The 22,305-nt window shown below is 38.9% G+C and overlaps 1 protein-coding gene across 4 annotated transcripts in view; it reads left to right on the top strand.

Annotated features, from left to right (window-relative positions):
- Nucleotides 1-22,305, top strand: part of LOC143033456 (protein ST7 homolog) — a 117,703-nt gene that overhangs the window by 42,542 nt on the left and 52,856 nt on the right. For all 4 annotated transcript variants that reach the window (XM_076198921.1, XM_076198924.1, XM_076198923.1 and 1 more), the window contains exons 2-3: nt 8,028-8,110; nt 20,831-20,987. In XM_076198921.1, the coding sequence (XP_076055036.1) occupies nt 8,028-8,110; nt 20,831-20,987 (240 nt within the window). The remainder of the gene's footprint in view (nt 1-8,027; nt 8,111-20,830; nt 20,988-22,305) is intronic.

The following is a 22,305-nucleotide window of genomic DNA, read 5'->3' as shown; positions in this document are numbered from 1 at the left end:
CAGCCGCAGAATTTTTATCGTAGGCCGTAGATAATGCGCACCACCGGATAACGCGCACCCCCCATTTTTAGGCCCTTCCAACGGAAAAAAGTCGCGCACTATACGCCGGAAAATATGGTAAACCATATGAGAAAAGACTAAAAACACTGGATCTGCCAACTTTGAAGGACTGAAGAGAAAGATATGATTACAAATTCAGGTCACTAAAGGGATCAATTGCATTGACAGAATAGACCTCCTGATTAAAGATGGGAAGGATTTTAGAGGTCCTGGTAACAAATCAAGAAAGACCACATGTCTAAAGGGTATAAAGAAATAGTTTTCCATGTTGATACATACTCACTTGGAATAGCTCAGAAAGTGATATAGCCGAAGCTCAAACAACACACGAGTTCAAATCTAAATATGATAATTGGAAATCAAGGATATAGATTAAGTTGGAACTATACATGAACTTGAGGCTTGGTATGATAAAATATTAGAGAATAGGAAATGGGACCCAATGAGCATTGCTCCTTTCCTGTATACTACAATTAGATGAATAAAAAAAAATATATAAGATTAGAAAGAATACAAAGAGCAACAACAAAGTTGGTCCCAACAGTTGCAAACCTAATATATGAACAAAGACGGGCCAAACTGGAATTACCAACCCTGGAACAAAGAAGAGAACAAGGGGACATAATAACCATCTACAGAATTATGAAAGGAAAAGAATGCCTTGATAGAGAGGACCTATTAAAACAGAACAGGAAAAACAAGAGGACATGCAATGAAACTCAAGAAGGATAACTACAGAAGAGACCTGAAAAAGAACAGCTTCCCACATAGAGTGATAGATGTATGGAACAAATTGGATGAAGAAATAGTGTGTGCAAACACAATACAACAATTTAAGAACAAACTTGATCTTGCAAGGTACAAAAACGGGTCACCACGAACATAGCTCCCCTTCCCGTATAATACAACTAGGTAAATACTCACAAAGTACTGGAAGTGGGCAGTAGTGGCAAAAGACAATCCTTAGATTACTCCTTGGGAAGAGAACCCATTACAAAAGCAAAAGAGAGAGAAAGATCTGGGAGTGTTGACAAAAGACAACCTGTCATCTGACAGGTATATGAGCAGGGTTGTGGGATAAACATATGGACTGCTGCAGAAAATTAAAGTGGTTTCTCACTATGTGGATGTGGAGATAATGAAAAAACTCATTGAAACCCTTATTTGTACAAGACTGAATTATGGCTCAGTGGTATGGTTCCCACAGAGTGAAGGATACAAGCAAGATTGAGAGAATACAAAGTGCAGCAACCAAACTGGTCCCCAGCCTGGCAGATAAACCATTTAAGGAAAGACTAAAAGCACTGGGTCTGCGAACTTTGAAAGGTTGAAGATTATTCAGGTCACTGAAGGAGAGGTGCCAAGATAAGAGGGAGGGAGGAGGGTGTAGGGGAGTGGAATATATAGGAAATGGAATGGGTGGGAGTGGTTTCTATGCCTTTTTCTTTTTGGCTACTCCCCCCCCATGTAGGGGGAAAATGCCTATGGTATATGTATATATGTACTAAAGGAGAGTGTATTGAGAGAAGAGGTCTCTTGATTAAGGATGAGAGCATTTTAAAAGGTCATGGTAACAAATTGAGAAAGACTACATATCTAAAGGATATGAAGAAACGAGGTTTCCATTTGGATGCATAAATACTTGGAATAGCTAGAGGGTGATGCAGCCCAAGCTGGAACAGTACATGAATTCAGATCTAGATATGGTAACTGGAAATCAAGGATATAGAATAAGTTGGAACTGTACATGAATCTGAAGCTAGGTGTGATAAATTGGAGAGTAGGGGACCCAACGAGTACTCCCTTCCTGTTTACAAAGCTCAAAATATCAGGCTCATTTATTCTCATTCCAAAACCGAACAAAGACCCAACAATCCCAACATCGCACCGCCCAATCACACTTCTCTGCACCCCCTCTAAAGTCATTGAACGCCTAATACTTAAACTTGTCACACCACATAATCCCCTTGCTGACTCACAACACAGTTTTAGGCCACTACACTCCACAAACACTCTTCTGATAAACCTCACACAAAGAATTTTAGATGGCATCAATTCAGATAGGCCCCACCACAGAACACTTCTTATAACATTAGACATTAGTAAAGCTTTTGATGCTATCCCCCGCCACAACCTAACAAATAAAATATATAACACAGACATGCACAATAACACCAAAAGATGGCTGGCCAATTATCTGGCAGGTAGGAATGCTTATGTGTCATATAATGGCCAATCATCGCACATCAGAAACATTAAGAATGGAGTACCACAGGGCTCTGTTCTATCCCCCATGCTCTTTAATCTATACATGCATGACTTACCCACACCAGACACCTCAGAAATACAAATCTCTTCCTACGCAGATGACATAACAATCACATGCACACATCGTAACACAGACAAAGCTGCAGAAATAATCCAGCCATACCTTGATACACTCGACACATGGTTCATCACAAACAGACTCAAAATAGCTCCAACCAAATCTACAGCAACACTTCTCACCAACTGGACAATAGAGGGATCGGTGCCATCTGCGTAGAGCTGATGGCCAGGGGTGGTTGCTGCTGATTGGCAAAGACCTTTATTACGCACAGATACTCTCTTCTCTTCCTCCACAACCACCAAATACCAGCCTCCGGAAACATATTCATAATCATATCACTCACCGCTCCATTAACACACTGAAAGACAACACACTGCTGCATGCCAGACACCCTGATATCCACCCTTCTGAATCCTCTCTCTCCCACGAAAGGACAGAGTCCACTTGGCCAGACTGCGATGCGGTCACCACCCAGCACTTCTAAGCTACCAGAAGAGGCTGGACGACCGTGTTGTGAACAGCTGCCCAGGATGTAACACTTCACCCCATACCATACAACACATAATGGAAGACTGCATTATACACAATCATGCTCGCAAACAACACAACATACACTCTATAAAGGATTTGTGGGAAAACCCAGTTTCGGCTGTGGCCTTCCTTGGGGAGACGGGACTGCTCGGACAGACAGTCTAGGGAACGACAACAACAACAACTGGACAAAAGAACACAAATACATACCTCATCTCTACATCAACAACACTCTAATACCACACACAAACACACCGAAAATTCTTGGTGTAACATATGATACATCCATGTCTTTCAAACAACACATCACAAACATAAAAAACAAATGCACACCTAGACTTAATGCACTTAAGTCAATCGCTGGAACAACATTTGGACAAAACAAAGAAACTAATATAACAATATACAAACAATGCATATGCTCAGTGATGAATTATGCGAGTCCTGCATGGGCTCCTAATCTCAGTGAGACACACCACAACACCCTTCAAATCATACAAAACAAAGCCCTAAAAACAATTATAGGCTGCACAAATACAACACCTACAGACCATTTACACCATGAAACAAAAGTCCTCAAAGTCAAGGACCACCTCAACATGAGAGGCACACAAACACTTGCCGCAGCCACCACAAACACATCACACCTGCTACACTACATGGCAGAACACCCACACACACCAAGAAACATTAAAACAACACCCAAAGACCTGTATCACACACAGTCTCTTCTCTTCCTCCACAACCATCAAATACCAGCCTCCGGAAACATATTCATAATCATGTCACTCACCGCTCCATTAACACACTGAAAGACAACACACTGCTGCATGGCAGACCCCCTGATATCCACCCTTCTGAATCCTCTCTCCCACGAAAGGACAGAGTCCACCTGGCCAGACTGCGGTGCGGCAACCACCCAGCACTTCTAAGCTACCAGAAGAGGCTGGATGACCGCATTGTGAACAGCTGCCCAGGATGTAACACTTCACCCCATACCATACAACACATAATGGAAGACTGCATTATACACAATCATGCACGCAAACAATACAACATACACTCTATAAAGGATTTGTGGGAAAACCCAGTTTCGGGTGTGGCATTCCTTGGGGAGACAGGACTGCTCGGACAGTCTAGGGAACGACAACAACAACAACTCTCAAGTAATCATTTATCTCCAACTGAGGTCAAAGTTCCTGTCAGCAGAGTTTCAATTGCCATCACTTCAACCTCTGTTGCTAGTGGCAACATTCTAACCCACTTGGCAAGTGAGCACCTATTTTGATTGATAACTTTCCAAAAAAATCTGGAAACAGAATAGAGGAGGGATAGTTGTAATAAAAAAGTAGCATCATTCCTCAAGGAGTAGAGATTTTACTCTAACATTGACAAATAACATGTGGCACTAGACCATAGGGTCACTCCAAAAGTCCTGAAAGCATTGGTTGCATGCTAGTGTGCAACTGATACTGCACAATAACATGCAGTCAATACCCCAGTACAGGGTACATTATGACTTGCAATTTAGATGTTATTTTCATTGGACACAAGTCATTTCTCTTGTTATGATCTATACATTTTATCTTTACAATCCATTCATTAGATCTGAGTTGTTTCCTAAACTCATAGAGGTAATGACCTTAGCTCTTAGCATCTTATGCTCCTGAAATACCTTCCATGAATTGATATGGTCTTACTGCCAGCCAAAGAGTATGATACATCTGGTGTTATCAACTACATCTATAAAATGGACATGGGGTAATAGATTGAATATTTTGCATGTTCATAATAAAATAATGTGAAATTTGAATAAATTTTGTTGTTACTTTTTTGAAGGAGTTTGATATTTGTTCAATCTGTAATTGTTTTTACTTTTAGGGATCTTGAATTATACATTTTTCTACAGGAGTAATATCCAAGAATGGAACCCCAAAATATTACAAATTATGGAGAATGGTTGTACATGGATGATGATGTGATCCATGAGGTGGAATGGGTGGGGGATGAGGGGTGAGGGAGTATGTGTGAGCAAAATTTGACGCAGCCTGAATGGATTTCTCCCTGTTTTCTCCTTTTCTGCATGAAGGGACAGAGAGGGGGTCGCTGATTTAATGAAGTGGCCTTGCTGTGGATGTGCTGTGTCTTGTGACACTGCTTCTGACCCAGGGCAGTGGACAAGATGCAGGGATGACCCGTTATCCACAAGGTGCCAAGATAAGAGGGAGGGAAGAGGGTGGAGGGGAGTGGAGTGTGATAGGGATGGAGTGGGTGGGAGTGGTTTTGCTTTTGTTTTTTGGTTACCTCCCATATAAAGGGGTAAAAAGTCTTTGGTATATGTATGTATGTTTTGAACAAATTCAGCATGAGCAGTTTCTGCTCAAAATATTACAGATAGCCGTTGACTTACGACCTATCCGACATACAACTGTTCAACTTTATGGCTGTCACCACCCGTCTGTATAATATATATACCGGTATATAATATGTACTTATTAGTTCATATTTTCATGCGCCACCCTCCCGCCTGCCTCTCCATTTCTCAATGCACAATAGTGATGCTGCTCACTCTTTCAGTGTCTCATTCATGCTTTGTTCATCACAGTGCTAACATCCTATGTATCCACTGAAAAGTTTTATTACAAATTACCCCCAAGATTTCTCCCAAGAGGAAATTACCTTTGTCCATTCCCAAGTCTGCCAAGAAGGAAAGAAAAGACATTGATCTGGACCAAAAAGTGAATGTGATTAAACAGTTTGAAAGAGGAAAAAAAGTGAATGCAATCGCACGTGATATGCAGTTATCACATTCAACCGTGTTGATGGTCTTGAAAGACAAAGAAAAATTTGTGAAGTGTTTGGATGGAAGACCAAATTCAGAAAAGGACACCATTAAGCCTGTTTACCATATAGACAAAGGCAAAAAGTCTGTTTGAGACTTTGAAGGAACGTGCCAGAGATGAATACACGCAAGATTTTGTTGCAAGTACTGGATGGTTTGAAATTTTTTAGAAAAGATTTCAACTCCATAGTGTTCGTGTGACTGGAGAAGCAGTGAATGCAGATAAAGAAGGAGCTAAAAAGTTTGTGGAAATGCTTGATGAAATTATTATACATGATGGCTATCTTCCACAGCAAATAATTAATGGAGATGAATCAGGATTGTATTGGAAGTGAATGCCAGAATGCACATATATCCATAAAGAAGCTAAAACAATGCCAGAATTTAAAGCTTACAAGGATAGGCTTACTCTTCTGCTTGGCGGGAATATTGCAGGAATCAAACTGAAGCCGTTCTTAATTTACCATTCAGAAAATCCACGTGTGTTCAAGCATGTAAACAACCACACTTTGCCTTCTTGCTTTCGATCAAATTATAAGGCATGGATGACTCAGCCACTTTTTGAAGACTGGTTTGTGAATTGCTTCTTAACTCAAGTGCGTGAATATTTGTTAGAAAAAGGAATTGCTTTTAATGTTTTACTTCTGTTGGATAATGCACTTGGACATCCACCTCATTTGGGTGATCTTCATCCCAATGTGAAAGTTGTTTATTTGCCACCTAACACAACATCAATTCTTCAACCTATGGACCAAGGTTTGATTGCAACATTCAAAGCAAACTATTTGAGAATCATTTTTGCCCAAGCAATAGCTGCTATAGATGCTGATTCAGAACTAAGCCTACGTCAATTTTGGAAACAATACAATGTTCTTATGTGCATCAAGAATCTATCTGCTGCATGGGAGGCTGTCACTGAAAAGTGTATGAATGGAATTTAGAAAAAGTGTCTCAAAGGTTATGTGCATGATTTTGCTGGATTTGACGGTGAAGAACTCAGTGAGATACATAAAAAGTATTGAAATTGTCAAAAGAACTTTCATTGGAATGTGAATTAGATGTGGAAGAATTATTAGATCAAGAATCTGGTGAACTAACAAATGAAGAACTCATCGAATTGGAAGAGGAATGAATGGCTAAAGAGGAGAGAAGACAGGCAGAGGAAGAAGAAGAGTTGCCAGTAAAGAAATTCACCACTAAGGGATTATCAAAAACCTTTGCTACAATGAATAAATTCCTTAAACAGTTGGAAGAAATGGACCCTAACTTTGAATGCTTTACAAGGATTGAGAGGACGATAAACAATGCAGTGCATCCATATCATGAATATTATTATAGAAAAAAAAAGCAATCCAAACAAAGCTTACTATGTTCATGAAACGAACAACTTCACCAATCACTCCTGCCATTGCCCCTGCTGCCACCTTACTGAGCGTTACCCCACCTCCTACAACACCGACTGTTACCCCTCCTCCCACCACACCAACAGTTGACCCGGATGATCCACAGCCCAGCACCAGCTATCCGAGCAGCGACTAAGTTTTGTTTGTGTCTTTGTTTTACATTGTCTTTTTGTATTTCCACAAATGTTTTCTGTTTTTTTTTTTCAACATCTTCTGTACATAATTGTATTTTTCAACATTACTGTATTATTTTCATTTTCAATATTAAACCAATTGTAGTAACCCTAATATTCTGTGTGTGATTTAAACCTAACTAAACAATATGAAATGGTATGATGTTTAAAGAAATGTGTTGTAGAGACACATGTTCAGAGTACTAAATACATGTATGACTTAAATATGACTATATATATATATATATATATATATATATATATATATATATATATATATATATATATATATATATATAATGTATATATAAGAAAATGTAGGTAAATCATGACTTTAAGAGTCTACTATTCCTATGGGAATTTAACGTGTCTGACATACGACCAAATCAAGTTATGACCGGTCAGTCAACTCAGTCGGAACCAATTACAGTTGTAAGTCGATGACTACCTTTATTTGTGTAAAGAGTTAAATCAAGCACAAATGATGGGTCTGTTTCATAGCCTCTTACACGTGCTTTATGATTTCTGTACATTTCCTATAAAGAAAAAAAATACATAGTTTTCTTCATCAGTAAATATGCACTACCATGTATATTTTTAAAGATTTTAATAGTGTGATTGAAACTATAGTAAATAATGACTCTAGAACTAATTACCTTGTTTTTGATATTTATTTTCTCTCTTTTCAGCCACGGTGTTCTTGTCCACATTAACACCAAAGTTTTATGTGGCTCTGACAGGAACTTCATCTCTCATATCTGGCCTCATTCTTGTAAGTGTGCATGATTTTCACATTGTACATCCAGGCTTATATTTTTTTCAGAGATGGTACATTCATGTGAAGAAAAATTTATACAGTAAAATCTGTTTTTTATTTTGATGCATAATCTGTAATGCAAGAAGGACTGGTCAACCCACTCTTATACTTTTAGTTCAGAATTTATTACTGACATTCCTTGACATCCAGTTCAGCCACTTAATTAGGGCAAATAATTATTCCCATGTGATGCCCATTTTCCTCCCCCCCAAAAAAAAACAACATTATCAGATGTGATGTTCTTAAGTAATAAATGTCTGAATTTTATGAATATAGCACTAATTTTCATGTAAAGTAGAAATAGAAATTTTCATGGATACTTTTTTTTTTTTTTTTACATGAGAAAATGGGTACATTTGCTTTTGTAATTTACAGATACACTGCTTATCTGTACCCAGTGTATTTCAAAACACATGTACCTTCTTGTATGAATGTATAAAGTTTGTGAAAGCTAGTATTCAATGGTTAATATCACAAAAAATGTGCATACAAAAATATGCATAAAATAGTTTTCCTTTGGGATCCATGTAAATAGTACATATACAACTTTGTAATCACACCCCTACACCTTATTGGTTTGTGGCAAACTACAAAGAAAACAGAAGCAACTTTGCCCATGCAGCAAAGTATCTAAAGAGGGAGATTGGAGTACTCCCAAAAAATAACATCAAGTAATATAGTAAAGGAATGTTAATCCAGTCTAAAGACTTAGCACAGGCAATGATGCTCTTATATCTACCTTGCCCTTCAAATGTAATTTTTTAATCAAACCACATTGAACATTCAGTTACTGCAAAATGCATATCTACAACCAGGAATTGTATGAATCCCAAAAAATATCCTTCAATTATGCCCAATGAGCTACAAAAATCTAAGGAAATACAGTTGAACCTCGAAAGCCCGGACTATTTGGGGGGAAGGGTGGTCCGGTCATGCCAAATGTCCGGTCATCGAAAATATCGCCCTAACAACCGTAGATTTTCATAGGGGTATACGTATGGATAATGTATGATATGGCATAGCAACACATAAGAATAATACTCTAACACTGTAATAATAACAATATTGTAATAATAATGCTATAATACTAATAATTCTGTAATAACTGTAATACAGGCATGTAAATGTACTGTATATACAGTGTACTGTACTGTATTTTTTATTACGCACACTGTAAATATCGGGAGGTATGCACGTGGGACAGTGGTGGCGGCCAGGGTTGCCGCATTTTCTACACTGCCGTGTAGAATGGGAGTGTTGCCATACCGGGGCATACATTTTTCACAGGCGTGTGCAGACTTTCATAGCAAGATATACTTGTCAAACTTTGACAAAATGGTGGTTCTAGTTTTTTTATTCTTGAATGTATATAAGGCCCCCATGCCCTAACATATTCAGTAAGATATAAAAATAATTTTTTATATATTATTATCGCTAAAAGAAAGCTGAAACTTTAGCGTAATTTTTTTTCTACATGGTAAAAACGTATCTTTTGGGGTATAATATCTTATAAGTAACACAATTACCAATAAAAGTCATATTTTGATGTACCATTTATTATTTGATAACTAGTTCTATGATTTTTAAACAAAAGTTTGAGTTTTTGAACGTTTTTAACAGCCCGCTAATATGTAGAAAAAATTTCCTCGTGTCCTTGTGCAGTTGCCACATGCCGCTATTTTACTAAGTTTTGGTACAAAATTCTACGAAACGGCAGCCCTAGTGGCGGCTTGACTGGGCCGGGTTTGAGTACACGTGTACAGCCGTCGCTGCCACCTACCGGACAAATAGGGAACTTTGCTTGAAAAGTCCGCCCTTTGTTCATTTCGACCGGTCATACGAGGGTCCGGGCATTCAGGGTCCGGGCTTTCAAGGTTCGACTGTAGTAACACGATCATGCTCAGGTTTTATGGTTCATATCTCCCCAAATGAATGAATATTGGTCCTATTTCTATCCCAGTAAAACCTTTTGTCATGACTCACCTATGAATCAGGCTAGTCAACATACATACATACATATACCAAGGGTTTTTCCCCCTTACAAGGGAGGTAGCCAAAAAGGAAAAGGCATAAAATCATTCCCACCCATTCCATCCCTGAATACACTCCACACCCCTCCACCCTCCTTCTCTTCTTAGCACCTGAAAAAGAAAAAAGTTAGGGCTGTGTGCAATTCAGACAGATAACAGAGTTCAGGCAGGATAATTAAATTCTTCGTTAAAACTAGATATTATTACAAGAACAAAAATAAAACATACAGCATAAAGGGGTATAGAATAGTATCAGTATATCAAAGCATATGACAGGAAATAGATCAGGTAAATTACCAAGTAATTGTTGAGTGCTTATGTTTGCAACATGTAAGTCCAGGTGGGTGAAACGAAGTCTTAATTATGGTGTAGACAAGTCTTGATACTGGTTGCTGAGGTCACACCAATGGTCTTGGGGGACAAATAGGTAGTTTGAGGTGAAGATTATAGATGATAACTTCTGGTAGGGGAAGCTTCTGGTATTTCATCTGGTAGAAGGTTCTGGTAGTCGGGAACAAGTAAGATAGTGGATGATGTTTCATAAATAGAGAAAATAACAGTGTCATGTCACTTGTAGTCAAACAGCAATCTGGAGAATGTCCAATACTATTCAGAAAATATACAAATGCTTTGCACTTTGCTCGGAGACGGGCTGTAGTTATGGTCCAAAGGACTTGTTTAGCGTAGTTATCATAATAGATGAAAGTAGAAGAAATTTTACATAAATTCAGATGTGCCCTGGACATCTGCTTCGTTTCTTTTCTTGTTCTGGATCTGCTTCTCTTCTTAATGTCACTGTGTGGTCTCCCTCTGTTCTCTGTCTAGTCTCTGTTCTCTCTGTTTCTCCTCTCTATTGACTCTGGTCTCTGTTGGGTCACTTCTGCTTGACCTTTTATACTCTGTGTATAAGTGCTTATGTTTCCAGGATGCAGGAACATTTCCTAAGTAGATAGTTTAAAGATCTTCAGCCTATGTGAAAGCCGGGTGAGCTTTTCCCCCCAAATCATGTTATGTTCCTCAGCTTGTCATTTCCTAATAATATGTAATGGGTGTGCTCCAATAGATGGGTATTGTGCAATGCACAACATTTCAAGAAATATACATTATAGAATATAATACAATATAAAACATACATTACGTATATTCACACAAGGCATGCCTTAAAACTACAAACAGGAAACTTTATTCACACAAGGGCATGACACAACACAACCACTCATGTTAAGGATGTGATACCTTTCATGAACCATCTATTACAGTGTTACCAATGCTATAATTTTCATCATGGAAAGAAGAATTGTACAAATGATCTCTGATTCAACCATGACTCACCCATTGATTCACACACTACCCCTGAATATGAATCAAAACCTTATGGCTTCCACTGCAGAGAAGCTCACCCAGTATATTCTCAACAATGCGAGAGAGTCTTGAACACGGTATTCTTCAAATGGCTAATTCCCAGTTTACTAGTCTTGTTAGTGCCAGATGAGGACTTCAATTTTGACAAAAAAGATGGTGGAGCAAAGACATATACTGTACCTCCTCCCTCCACTCCAGTTCTTCCACGCCATCAAATACAATCAAGGCACCGTCCCACCTCTTTCAACCACCAATTATTTCATCCTGCTCCTGCTGTTATAGTCCAAAACATGTTTCATGTTTTGGAAAATTGCACAGACTAACTTCCTCTGAATCTTTAGCAAACTTCACAATATTCAGTATATTTGGCAAAAATTGAAATATATATTCAGAGAAGTGGTACAGTACAGCAAAGTGATACTGACCTATAATTTAGTGGTGTCTCCCTTTGGTCAATTGGTACTACATTTGCCCTCTTCCAATCAAGTAGTACTGTGCCTTCTTTCAATGAACATATAAGAAGATTGTGAATCTTGTCTGCTAGTTGTCCCTTACATTCTTTAAAATATCTCATTTGTGATCCTGGTGTATAGGGTTCTGGCATAAGATTGTTTTCTTGTTGTTTTCATGTGATGTTTTTGTTTACCTTGCTTCCCCATATGCTCAGTTGTCTGTGGTGGTTGGCCTGTCAATTGGGAGATGATGGGCAAATCTTCTCCAGCTACAGCTATCGTGGCATTGATATTTTACCTCTGTGCTTATGTTCTTTTTGCAACACTTTTGATATTCCATCTAACAATCTTTTTTGGGTGTCTTCCTTGTTATTTTTTCTCAATTGGTTTGTAGTCCATGAGTTCTTTTGTTCTATTGTCTGGCCCTCTTCTTCTCACATGTACCATCACACTTTTTTTTTTTTTTTTTTTTTCTCAATGATTAGAATAAAAAAATCAACTCTTGATGTGGTCCATATGCCAATATTCCTTTGGTGGTCAAATCTTGTTTAATGGAATCACTGAACCTTGTGGAACTCTGCTGATTGCTGCTCTTCATCCTGACATTCTTTACTACCATCATCATGTATCATCCCTTCAAAATATCTTTTATGCATTTGAGTAGTTTACTTTTTAGTCTCTCATTAGGTTCCAATTTCGACATATTGATCATTAGGTACTTTATCAAAAACTTTCTCTAGGTCAAGGTACGCACAGTCCACCCACCCCTGTCTTACAACATATCAGTTACTCATGAGTAAAAGCTTTAATGGGTTAACACACTTCCAGATCTGAAGACAAATTGACTGTCTGCCAGAATGTTCATCTCTAAGATATTTGATCCATCAATTTTTCACAATCCTTTTACATAATTTCACTATTGTGCTAGTTAATGATACCAGCTGTAAATTATTAGTATCTCCTTCTACTTTTGTGAATTTGTACTGAAGCCCTTTTCTAATTGTGCAGCACTATGCCTTTTTTTTAATGAACATGCAATAAGACTGAATCTTGTCAGCTAGTTGTTTTTTTACATGTCCAGTTTGAGATCCTATCAGGTTCCAAACCTTTTGTCACATCCAATAATCCCAAAACATCGAGCACTTCCCTCACTTCTGCATTCATATCTTCTAAATTTGAATTCTTGGTTCCTTCCCACCTTGCCATGGTGGGGCTTGTGTGTAAGGGGCTTGGTGAGTGAAGCTAGAGAGGGCTTGAGCCCCAGCTCTGCTCTATTTAGGGAAAAATTTTACCCATGCTAGCAAGGTTGCCAGTCAGGGACCAGACATAAGGCTCCCAGAGCTAGGTTCCCCACATGGGCCAGTGGTGCTGCCCACCAGAGAGATCACCTTGTGGAGTCATCCTGGGTGTCTGAGCTGGGATGAGTCATGAGGGAGGTTTTACCTCCATTGTGCACAAACCTTCCAATCAAGAGGAGCTGCATTTTAAAATGAGTGGCCCCCATGGGGACGAGGTACTAGATATCCATGGCAACCAGTGCTTGCTCTCATTATAATACCATTAGCCAGTTGCCCTTGGGCCCTGGAGCCAAATTAATCTTCTCAGGCTTTCTGAATACAAACCATAACCCCAGTCCTTGAGGAGTAGTTGACCAGACCATCAAGACATCACTTTCTTGTCGTAATGGATATAATACATGTTAGCAGACTGGAGCTTGCACTCTTCCACCACTGTTTCTCATCCTGGAAGACCCTGTAAATCACCTGTTGAGTCCTTTCTTGACACAGGGAAGTTAATGAATGTCTATGCATCCTTATAATTCCATGCTATCCACTGCTTTCAAGCCTACTGGAACAGTTCTACACATCAATCTCAAATATGATGGTGATTATTTTTCCAATCGGTACTGTGTGACATTTACATCTGACAGTGCTGCCAAAATTGCATATGAGGCAATAAATTCCCTATGTCTTGGATATGGCAACCTGATTGCTGAGGTTATGTGATCAAGCAATGTAGCTGACAGTAAGAGTTTTATTGTATGAGATTATTGTCCCATCCTCTTCGATGATGCAAAAGAAAGTGCTTCCAAAGTTCACCACATCCCTACACCTTACTGGTTTGTGGCATACTGTAAAGAAAATGAAGATAAATTTATCCACTCTATTAAGTATCTAGAGAGAAAGATTGGAGTGTTCCCTAAAAATAACCTCAAGAAACATGGCAAAGGTATGGTGATCTGAGCTAAGGATTTACCACTGACCATGATGCTCCCTCATCTACATGCCCATCAGATAGAATTTTCAAATCAATCAAACCACACCGAACATTTAACTATTGCAGAGGGCATATCTACAACCAAGACCTATCTATATGAATTCTTAAAAAATGACATCCTTCTGTTATGCCCAGATAATTTTCATTGAGCGACAAAAATCAGATCAGAGGAAATAGTAATATCATGCTCATGTTTTATGGTTCCAAAGGAGTAAAAGTTGGTCCTCTATCTCTATCAGTTAAAGCTTTCAACAACTGTCCTTTACACAATGTTACCAGTGTTGTGGGTTCAGTCACATAAGAAAGAACTGTACATATGGTCCCTGATGCAGTGACTGCTCTGCCCTTGACTTGCACCTTACTCATGAATGTGAAACAGAACTTTATTGCTTCCACTGCTGAGAAGCTCAGCCAATACATTCTCAACAATGCAAGAAGTGCCATCTTGAACAAGACATTCTTCAACTGGCTAATTCCCATTTCATCATTCTTGGTAGTGCCAGGTAAGAACCTCATTTTAGACTGAAGGATGGTGGGGCAAAGACATAGGCCTCCTCCCTCCAATCCAGTTTTTCTACTCCATCAAATACAATTAGGGCATCTTCCCATCTATCTCAACAATTGATTATTCTCCCCTGCTCCTATGAGAATCCTGTTCCTGCTATTACTGTCCAAAACAAATTCTCTATTTTGGAAAATCACACAAATAAACTTTCCACTCTATCTTCAAGAAAATCCTCCACCATATCTTCAACAAAGCTTTCCACTGCATCTTCAACAAAACCCTCTTCTACATCATCAGCAAAGCCCTCCAAAGTATCCTCAGCAACAGCATCACAGACTCCCACAACAGAAGCCCATAGTGCTGAAGTCCAAGTTCATATGGATTCCTAATCAAGAACCTATACCAAGGATATTGAACCAAAACAAACATTCTTCAAGAACAAAATCTCCCATAGTTGTTTCTCAGTTACACCAAAAATGTTCCCTAGGATATGCTGAGTCCCTTGACTTAACAGACATCCCTCGAAGAAAGATTCCTTTTGGAGCCTCGGACAGCCCTGAGCCAGGCATTAAAACTGATGTGCAGATTCCTAAAACTACATCATGCCCCCAATCTTGGATTACTGACCCCATAAGCAACTCCAGCTCCAGACAAGACAAACCTCACCAGTCAAGAACAATACAGTGTCAGGTTGACAAAGGGAAACTCCTCCCTGGGGCTTCTCTCAAACCACCCTCAATAACCAAATTTAAATTCCTCCATTGGAATTGTCACAGTCTGTATGCCTCTTGGGAAGAGTTGAGTTCCTCCTGCTCCCACAAGATATTTTGCATGCATGCTTATATTCTGACTTTAATTTAGAACAGGACTACCACAGCGGCACTGCAATACTGATTAGTAATGATGTCCCCCAAATTGTTCTTGAACTGCAAACTCCACTACAGGCTGTTACAGTCAAAATATTTTTAAACCACTCGTATATGGTATAGAATCTATCTTCCACCCAGTGTTCTTGTCAAGAGGGATGATCTTATCTGCCTGGTGCGAGACCTTCCCTCTCCTTTTCTTTTACTAGGAGATCTTGATTGTTGCCACCCACTGTGGGGAGACAGCACCAGTAAACCCAGAGATGTTTTACTTCTTTTATAGAAGATGAGGAGGTAGGGATTTTGAATTCAGAGGAAACAATGCAATTCCATAGTCAAACTGGTACTTTGACAACCATTGATATTTCTCTCAGCTCTCCTAATGCTCTTTTATATCTTATTTGGCAAGTTTTACTAGATATTGTATGGTGGCAACCACTTTCTTACAGTATTAGAATCAGCAAGATCTAAACTAAAATCTTGTACTTCCTGGTGGTGTCTAGACAGGGCTGATTGTTAGCCATTTATGAAACTTGCTTCACCTGATCATTCATTGGCCAATTGTGATAGCTCTGAAGAGGCCACAACATATTTGACTGATAAATTACATTTTGCAGCACCAATCCATAAAAAAACAAAAACAAAAAAAAACAAAAATCTGGCTGTTTTTCCAAATATCTGGCCCCTTGATGGAACAGTGATTGCACTGCTGCTGTGTGGACAAAATATGGTGCTCTCTCTTGTCTTCACAGATATTGTAGGGATCTCCAGTGCATGGATTTCCAATGAGCATGAACTTAGGCTCAACGAATCATAAAGAATACACAACAAACATCTTGGAAAGACTATTTCAGCTATTACAGCTTATACTGTATTTATGGAAGTATGGAACAAATTTCCCTGTTTTTACATGATCACATTTTAGATACATAACCATCTTTGCCATCTTTAGAAATTTGTAAATGGTGCCATATAACCAAGATGTTGTAGTGCTATAACCAACAAATATATCAATCATTATTTTTGCCCAAGCTGAGGCCTCTTTAGAGGCCTAACCACCCACTATTAGCTTGGTGACTACTTCTCTGTCTCAATTTACTATTGAAAAACTCAGAAAACAGTTTTGATTCAGCTTTGCATTTATCTACAACACTTTCAAAATTACTTTCTTCCTGCAGAGTTTTTTATAGGTAGTTCTTAATTTATGTGATATGTAGGGACTGAGAGGCATTGTGTAAATATATATGTATATATATATTTTTTTTTAGATTAAATTGGAGGGAAGGGTAGAAGGGTACCAAGGTATCTACCACATAAAGCTGTTTTTTGTGCTCCAGTTAAAATGTTATTATATCAAATCAAGAACAATTGAAATTTTCTATCCATGAATGTAAAAAAAAGGAAAGTGTTATTATAGTATAATTAAAAATTATTATTATTTTATCAGTCACATTCCAAATTCATACATACATACATATACCAAGGCTTTTTTCCCCTTTCAAGGGAGGTAGCCAAAAAGGGAAAGGCATAAAAACACTCCCACCCATTTCATCCCTAAATACATTCCACACCCCTCCCACCCTCCCTCTCATCTGAGCACCTGGATGACGGGTCATCCCTGCACCTTGCCCACCGCCCTGGGTCAGAAGCAGTGTCGCAAGACACAGCACATCCACAGCAACATTCCAAATTCACATATCCACAGCAACATTCCAAATTCACACAAGATAAACTTGTGTAAATTAACCCTTTTTTGGGCACCCATAGAAATACTTGGAATTTGAAAAAAAAAATCTTTTAGTATGTTATTTTTCAATCCATTCTAAGTTACTTTTGTATATGACCATTTTTCATTTGAGTGCACTAGAATGGTGCAATGTTGCACCAAAGTTGTGGCCTGTAAGGATATTTTGGCCGTAACATGGACAATCATGATACTTCCGTAAGGGGTACATTGCCAGTAGGGGCTCATGTTTTGCAACTCAGAAAAGTTTTAAGATTCTGATTCATAACCATTTCTACCTTTGTCAAGACTGCATGTAAACCATTTAAGCAAACAAAGAAATATTGAACATGTACTATTTATTGTACAAAAATGCAAAAATATAGATGTATTTACAATGAGAAATGCAATGACTGGAAAACTACTCAAAATAATAAAAATATACATGAGAACTGCAATGATAAATAGGGAGAAATCACAAACATGAAATACAACCAACTTATATCCATTGGTGAAGAACTAGTAGAAGAGTTTGGAAAATAATTCCATAGAGAATGGAGTGCATTAACACTTTTGGCACTCATCAGGAGGATGGAGTGGGAGAGTGGCTAGAGGTGCTGGTAGAAGGCACACAATGGAAGCTCTTAACCACTTCACTCCAGGCCAAAATCTCGCGGGCAGCATTAGCTGCCAGACGTACGATGTTGCGTCATAATACTTGCATTATAAAAAATAGTCACCGCTGATTGTTCTCTCTTTCACCTGTGAATTTTGATAATCATAGAAAATATGATGAAGCCAGTTTACAGAGTATGGGGGTCACGCAGGTACAACTACAATAGATATAATCAAGACACGGACATCGGCATCCTCGCGTACCCACTTGCTCCTCATGATGCCTACGTAGGTGTCACCGTATGGAAGGGGTTAAAGCAGTTCCTGGTATCCAACAAACACAAGGCTACCTGGTGCACAGTACAGATCCAGCATGACTGGTGAATGACATCCTTCTTTGAGCAGTACTTGCAGGTCTAGCAATTACTAATGTACACCAGTATGTGTAGCTCCCTCATATTATACCAGATACTCTCATATGGCAGTTGTGCTTACTGGCCCTTCATAGTGGCACCACTGTCGGCAGCTGGTCTGAAGAGAGGCATGTTACTCTTTGGGTAAGGCTCTTCTGACTCCTGGCAAACTTGGAGATTTCCATCCTGAAGGCCTTCAGAGGTATGACCTTCTCCTTCAATGCCTTGCAGTCTCTCTTGTAGAGCAACCAGGCATTGCAGATACAGGGATCCAGAGCATAGCCAGATAGCTTCGTGTACCATTGTCGTGCCCTCATTGATGTCTTGTACAAATGTGTCAGCATATCTGACTTGTCAATGCCATCCATCCTCCCATTGTAATCCTTGATGACATCAGGACAAGGATTGGTACCTTCTTCTTTTGGGTCTTGTCATAATATTTGGCTGTCTTCATGGGTTCCACACCAACATGTGGACAGCAGTGTTACCTTGTTGTTTCTCCACCACAAGGCCAGAAAACCATCAGTTGAAAGAAACTCACAGGAACCCCTCTGTGTCTTCTTCTCTATCTCCTTGACAGCAGCGGTGCATTTCCAGGCCTGTTGATCCTGGCAGTACCAGTATACTGAGTGCCAAACTTGTCCTTCAGATACTTCACCAAGTCATTGCTAATATACCAATTGTCTGCATAAATGGCAGACTCCTTTGGCCTCTTCAAAGTCTTGGCAAGTGTAACAATAACCCAGGTGCTAACTGGCAACAGCTGTTTTTCTTCAGTCAGTTCTATGTGATTGCTTGTGAATTTCGATTCCTCTGGGTAGAGAAGAATGTCATGGATGAATCCATTGACACTTCCATGACAGAATAACTTGTACCCCCACTTGTCATGTTTATTTTTTATGTGTTGCTGAAGACTGCCTCCCCTTGTGCCCATATAAGCCACCATGACTTTGTCTATAGATTGGTAAGGGGTCTCTGCTACTTTCTGGAACTGCCAGAAAGGGAGTTGATGAAAAGCAGTGTTTTAAGAGGCCTTACTTTGAAGAAGCTGTCTGTAACCACTAACAGTGATAATACATCACCTATTTAATCACAGTCACTAATTTCATAATGAAATAATGTTATTATTTTTCAATGTAACAAAATCTGGCTGTGTGACCCAACCAGTACTAGCATGGCTGCTGGGAGCAGCGACACCTATTCTGCACAGAAAAACAGATATGTATCACTCACTTTTTCTCTAACTTCTAATAAATTCACACACTTCACATTACATCATAAAGTACAATCACTTAGCTATATTTTGAGAAAGATTCAAAAACTTACCTTCCAAAATATAAGTTTTGTGTTATGAAATGTACATAAAATTTTGTTGACTTCTTGATGCTATGATGATTCTGACAATATTGGTCACTTCAGAGTTCTCTGCACAACACCCCCCTTGTCCTAAGATGTTCTGATTGGCTGTATAGAGAGCTGAGGAGTGCTGCTATTGGCTGGAAATCAAATATCCAAGTTTCCATGTGGTGTCTTTGTGAAATATCCATTGGAAAATGTGTGATACTGTATCCTCTAAGGGATACACACTAAAAAAAAAAAGGGTTAACCTACTTCTATAGTCATTTGTAGCTTATTTGTAAGATTCTTTCATTTTATTGCTTCTTCTCTTCCTCTATATTCCTCAAGCCATGTCCCTGTTTTTTTTCCCACCTCATACCTTTTGTTGAACCAGTCTTTTTTTCTGCTTCATCCTTCCACTAATCTTTAGCACATGTTTGTTCATCCCTTAGATGTAAATGTCAGAGATTTCCCAGTTCCTCATTTTTCTTGTGGCATTCATGAATTCCTTCCAGTCTACTTTTTCAAAGAATTTCTTCAACCCTGAATAATCTGCTATCCTAAAACTGAGTCTGCCTTGCCTGTGCAAGTCTTTCCTAATCCAGATATCTTTAAACTTCTCATATTAAATTCCAAGATTTGCTGATTACTTCATTTGCTATGGCTTGCAATTTATATCTTATTTCCAGCAGATGCAAGCCATTCCTCTTGTACTGACCTTACCTAAAGATGTCATCAATCTGATGTGTTACAACTGAGAAATTTCCCAGAATACCATAAGTGATTTTCCTAGCCTTTTGGATCTGGCATACCTTCCATGAAGTGATTTGGTTTTCTTGCCACCCAAAGAGTATAACACAACTAGTGTTGTCAGTTACATCTCTGCATTTTTTTTTCATCATAATTCCTTCTAGCCTACCAAATTATTTTCACTGCTGCTCCATAATCTCTTTAAAGGTTACTGTATCCCTCTTACCCACAGTTGTATGTGTGTTTATGTTAAAAACCTAGGGTTTTCACTTAATGAACATACTTTACAAAAATAATTTCTTTGTTATTCTTAATCTCTCTGACATATATTTCATTGCTTTCAGATATTTGAGTGGTGGTATTTTCGAAAATATGGGACTTCCTTCATAGAACAGGTTTCATTGAATCATCTAAGCCCCTGGATAGGTGGAGGTGATGCTGCAACTCCAGAAAACAACACAAGCAACTCTAACAACAACAATAATCAGCAGACTGTACCAGGTTGGTGTAGAACTTTGTTTAAACCAAACCCCATGCACGATAACATGCAACAAGTACTTTAGGGACTGTTTTGGGGATCCCCTATAGACCAAAGCTATACATCATTCATCTATCTTTACTCGTAAAGGAATGATGACACTTTTGTACTACAGCTGTCCCTCCTTAATGTTGACTACTAGAACTTGTCCTGTACTGCATCTGTAGCTCAAACTCTTCTGGATCCACCAGTTGTGGAGGGAAAAGAATTCAATCACAATGTTCCAATGCATGTGGACTAGGGATCTTTACTCTGTTCCTCCTGTAAAAAGTCAAGGGCATAAAATGGTCAGGGAAGCTGATTTTCACCAGAGACATTATAATTGGATCATTAAATGTGCATGATTGTGGTACATGTAAGAGTAAAAGGGAAGCAACTGGAAGCTTGTGAGGGAAGATGGATTTCTTACCATCAAGCAAAACTAAGTTGAAGGGTAAGAACCAGTTTGAGTTTTGGAGTGATGAAGGGACAAGGGAGCAAAGGAGTGGCTCTTCTGGAAAGTTATAAGATAGTAAAATGGATGGTAGAGTGGAGGGCATTGGCTGATTATGATGGATAAAGGTGAAACTATGATGGAATATGTGGATTTTTGTGAGTGCACATGGTTCAAATTGTGAGAAAAGTGGGTGTTTAAGAGAATCTTAGGGGGAGTGTGAATATAGAGGTATTAGGGGATCTCAATGCTGGATAAGGTTAACCAAAAGATGGAGTAGTAGGAAAGTTCAAGTACCAGGTAAGAATCCTAGTGGAGAGATTATGTTGTAAATCTATTTAGAAAGGGAATTGATGATAGCTTAGTGTTTAAGAAGAGGGCCAAGCATATGCATATTTGGGCAGGGGTGGTAGACAGAAGGGTGGTTGATGGGGCATAAAAGGACTATGTAGTAGTATCAAAAGGAAATACAGGAAGAGTTCTGGACATTCTTGGTTTTAGGGAAAAGAATGGGGAGTGTCACATAATTTTTTGGTAGAAGGGAAATTGGAAATGGAGGAAAAATGCAGGAGGAAAAAAGTGGGAGGTATAGAGGTGCTGAGATTTAGCAAACTGAATCAGAAAGAAAAGAAGGAATACCAGATGCTGAGAGATGTATGTGAGGTGGTGAGGTAGAGAGGGGAGGTGATGAGGTAGATAGGGAGGTTGGAGGAAAAGAAGAATGGATGTTTCAAGGAGGAAGTGACCAAATGTGCAAAGATAGTACTTAGGTTGAGGAAGGGAATAGAAGGAAAGGTAGTGAATGTTTGGACAAAGAGGTGAAGTCGGTAGTAGATAAGAAAATTAGA

This window comes from Oratosquilla oratoria, chromosome 15 (assembly GCF_046742065.1).
Source record: "Oratosquilla oratoria isolate Oo_2021 chromosome 15, ASM4674206v1, whole genome shotgun sequence".
Classification (NCBI taxonomy): domain Eukaryota; kingdom Metazoa; phylum Arthropoda; class Malacostraca; order Stomatopoda; family Squillidae; genus Oratosquilla; species Oratosquilla oratoria.
The sequence above is the reverse complement of the archived record's forward strand: the minus strand, read 5'-3'. Positions and strand labels throughout refer to the sequence as shown.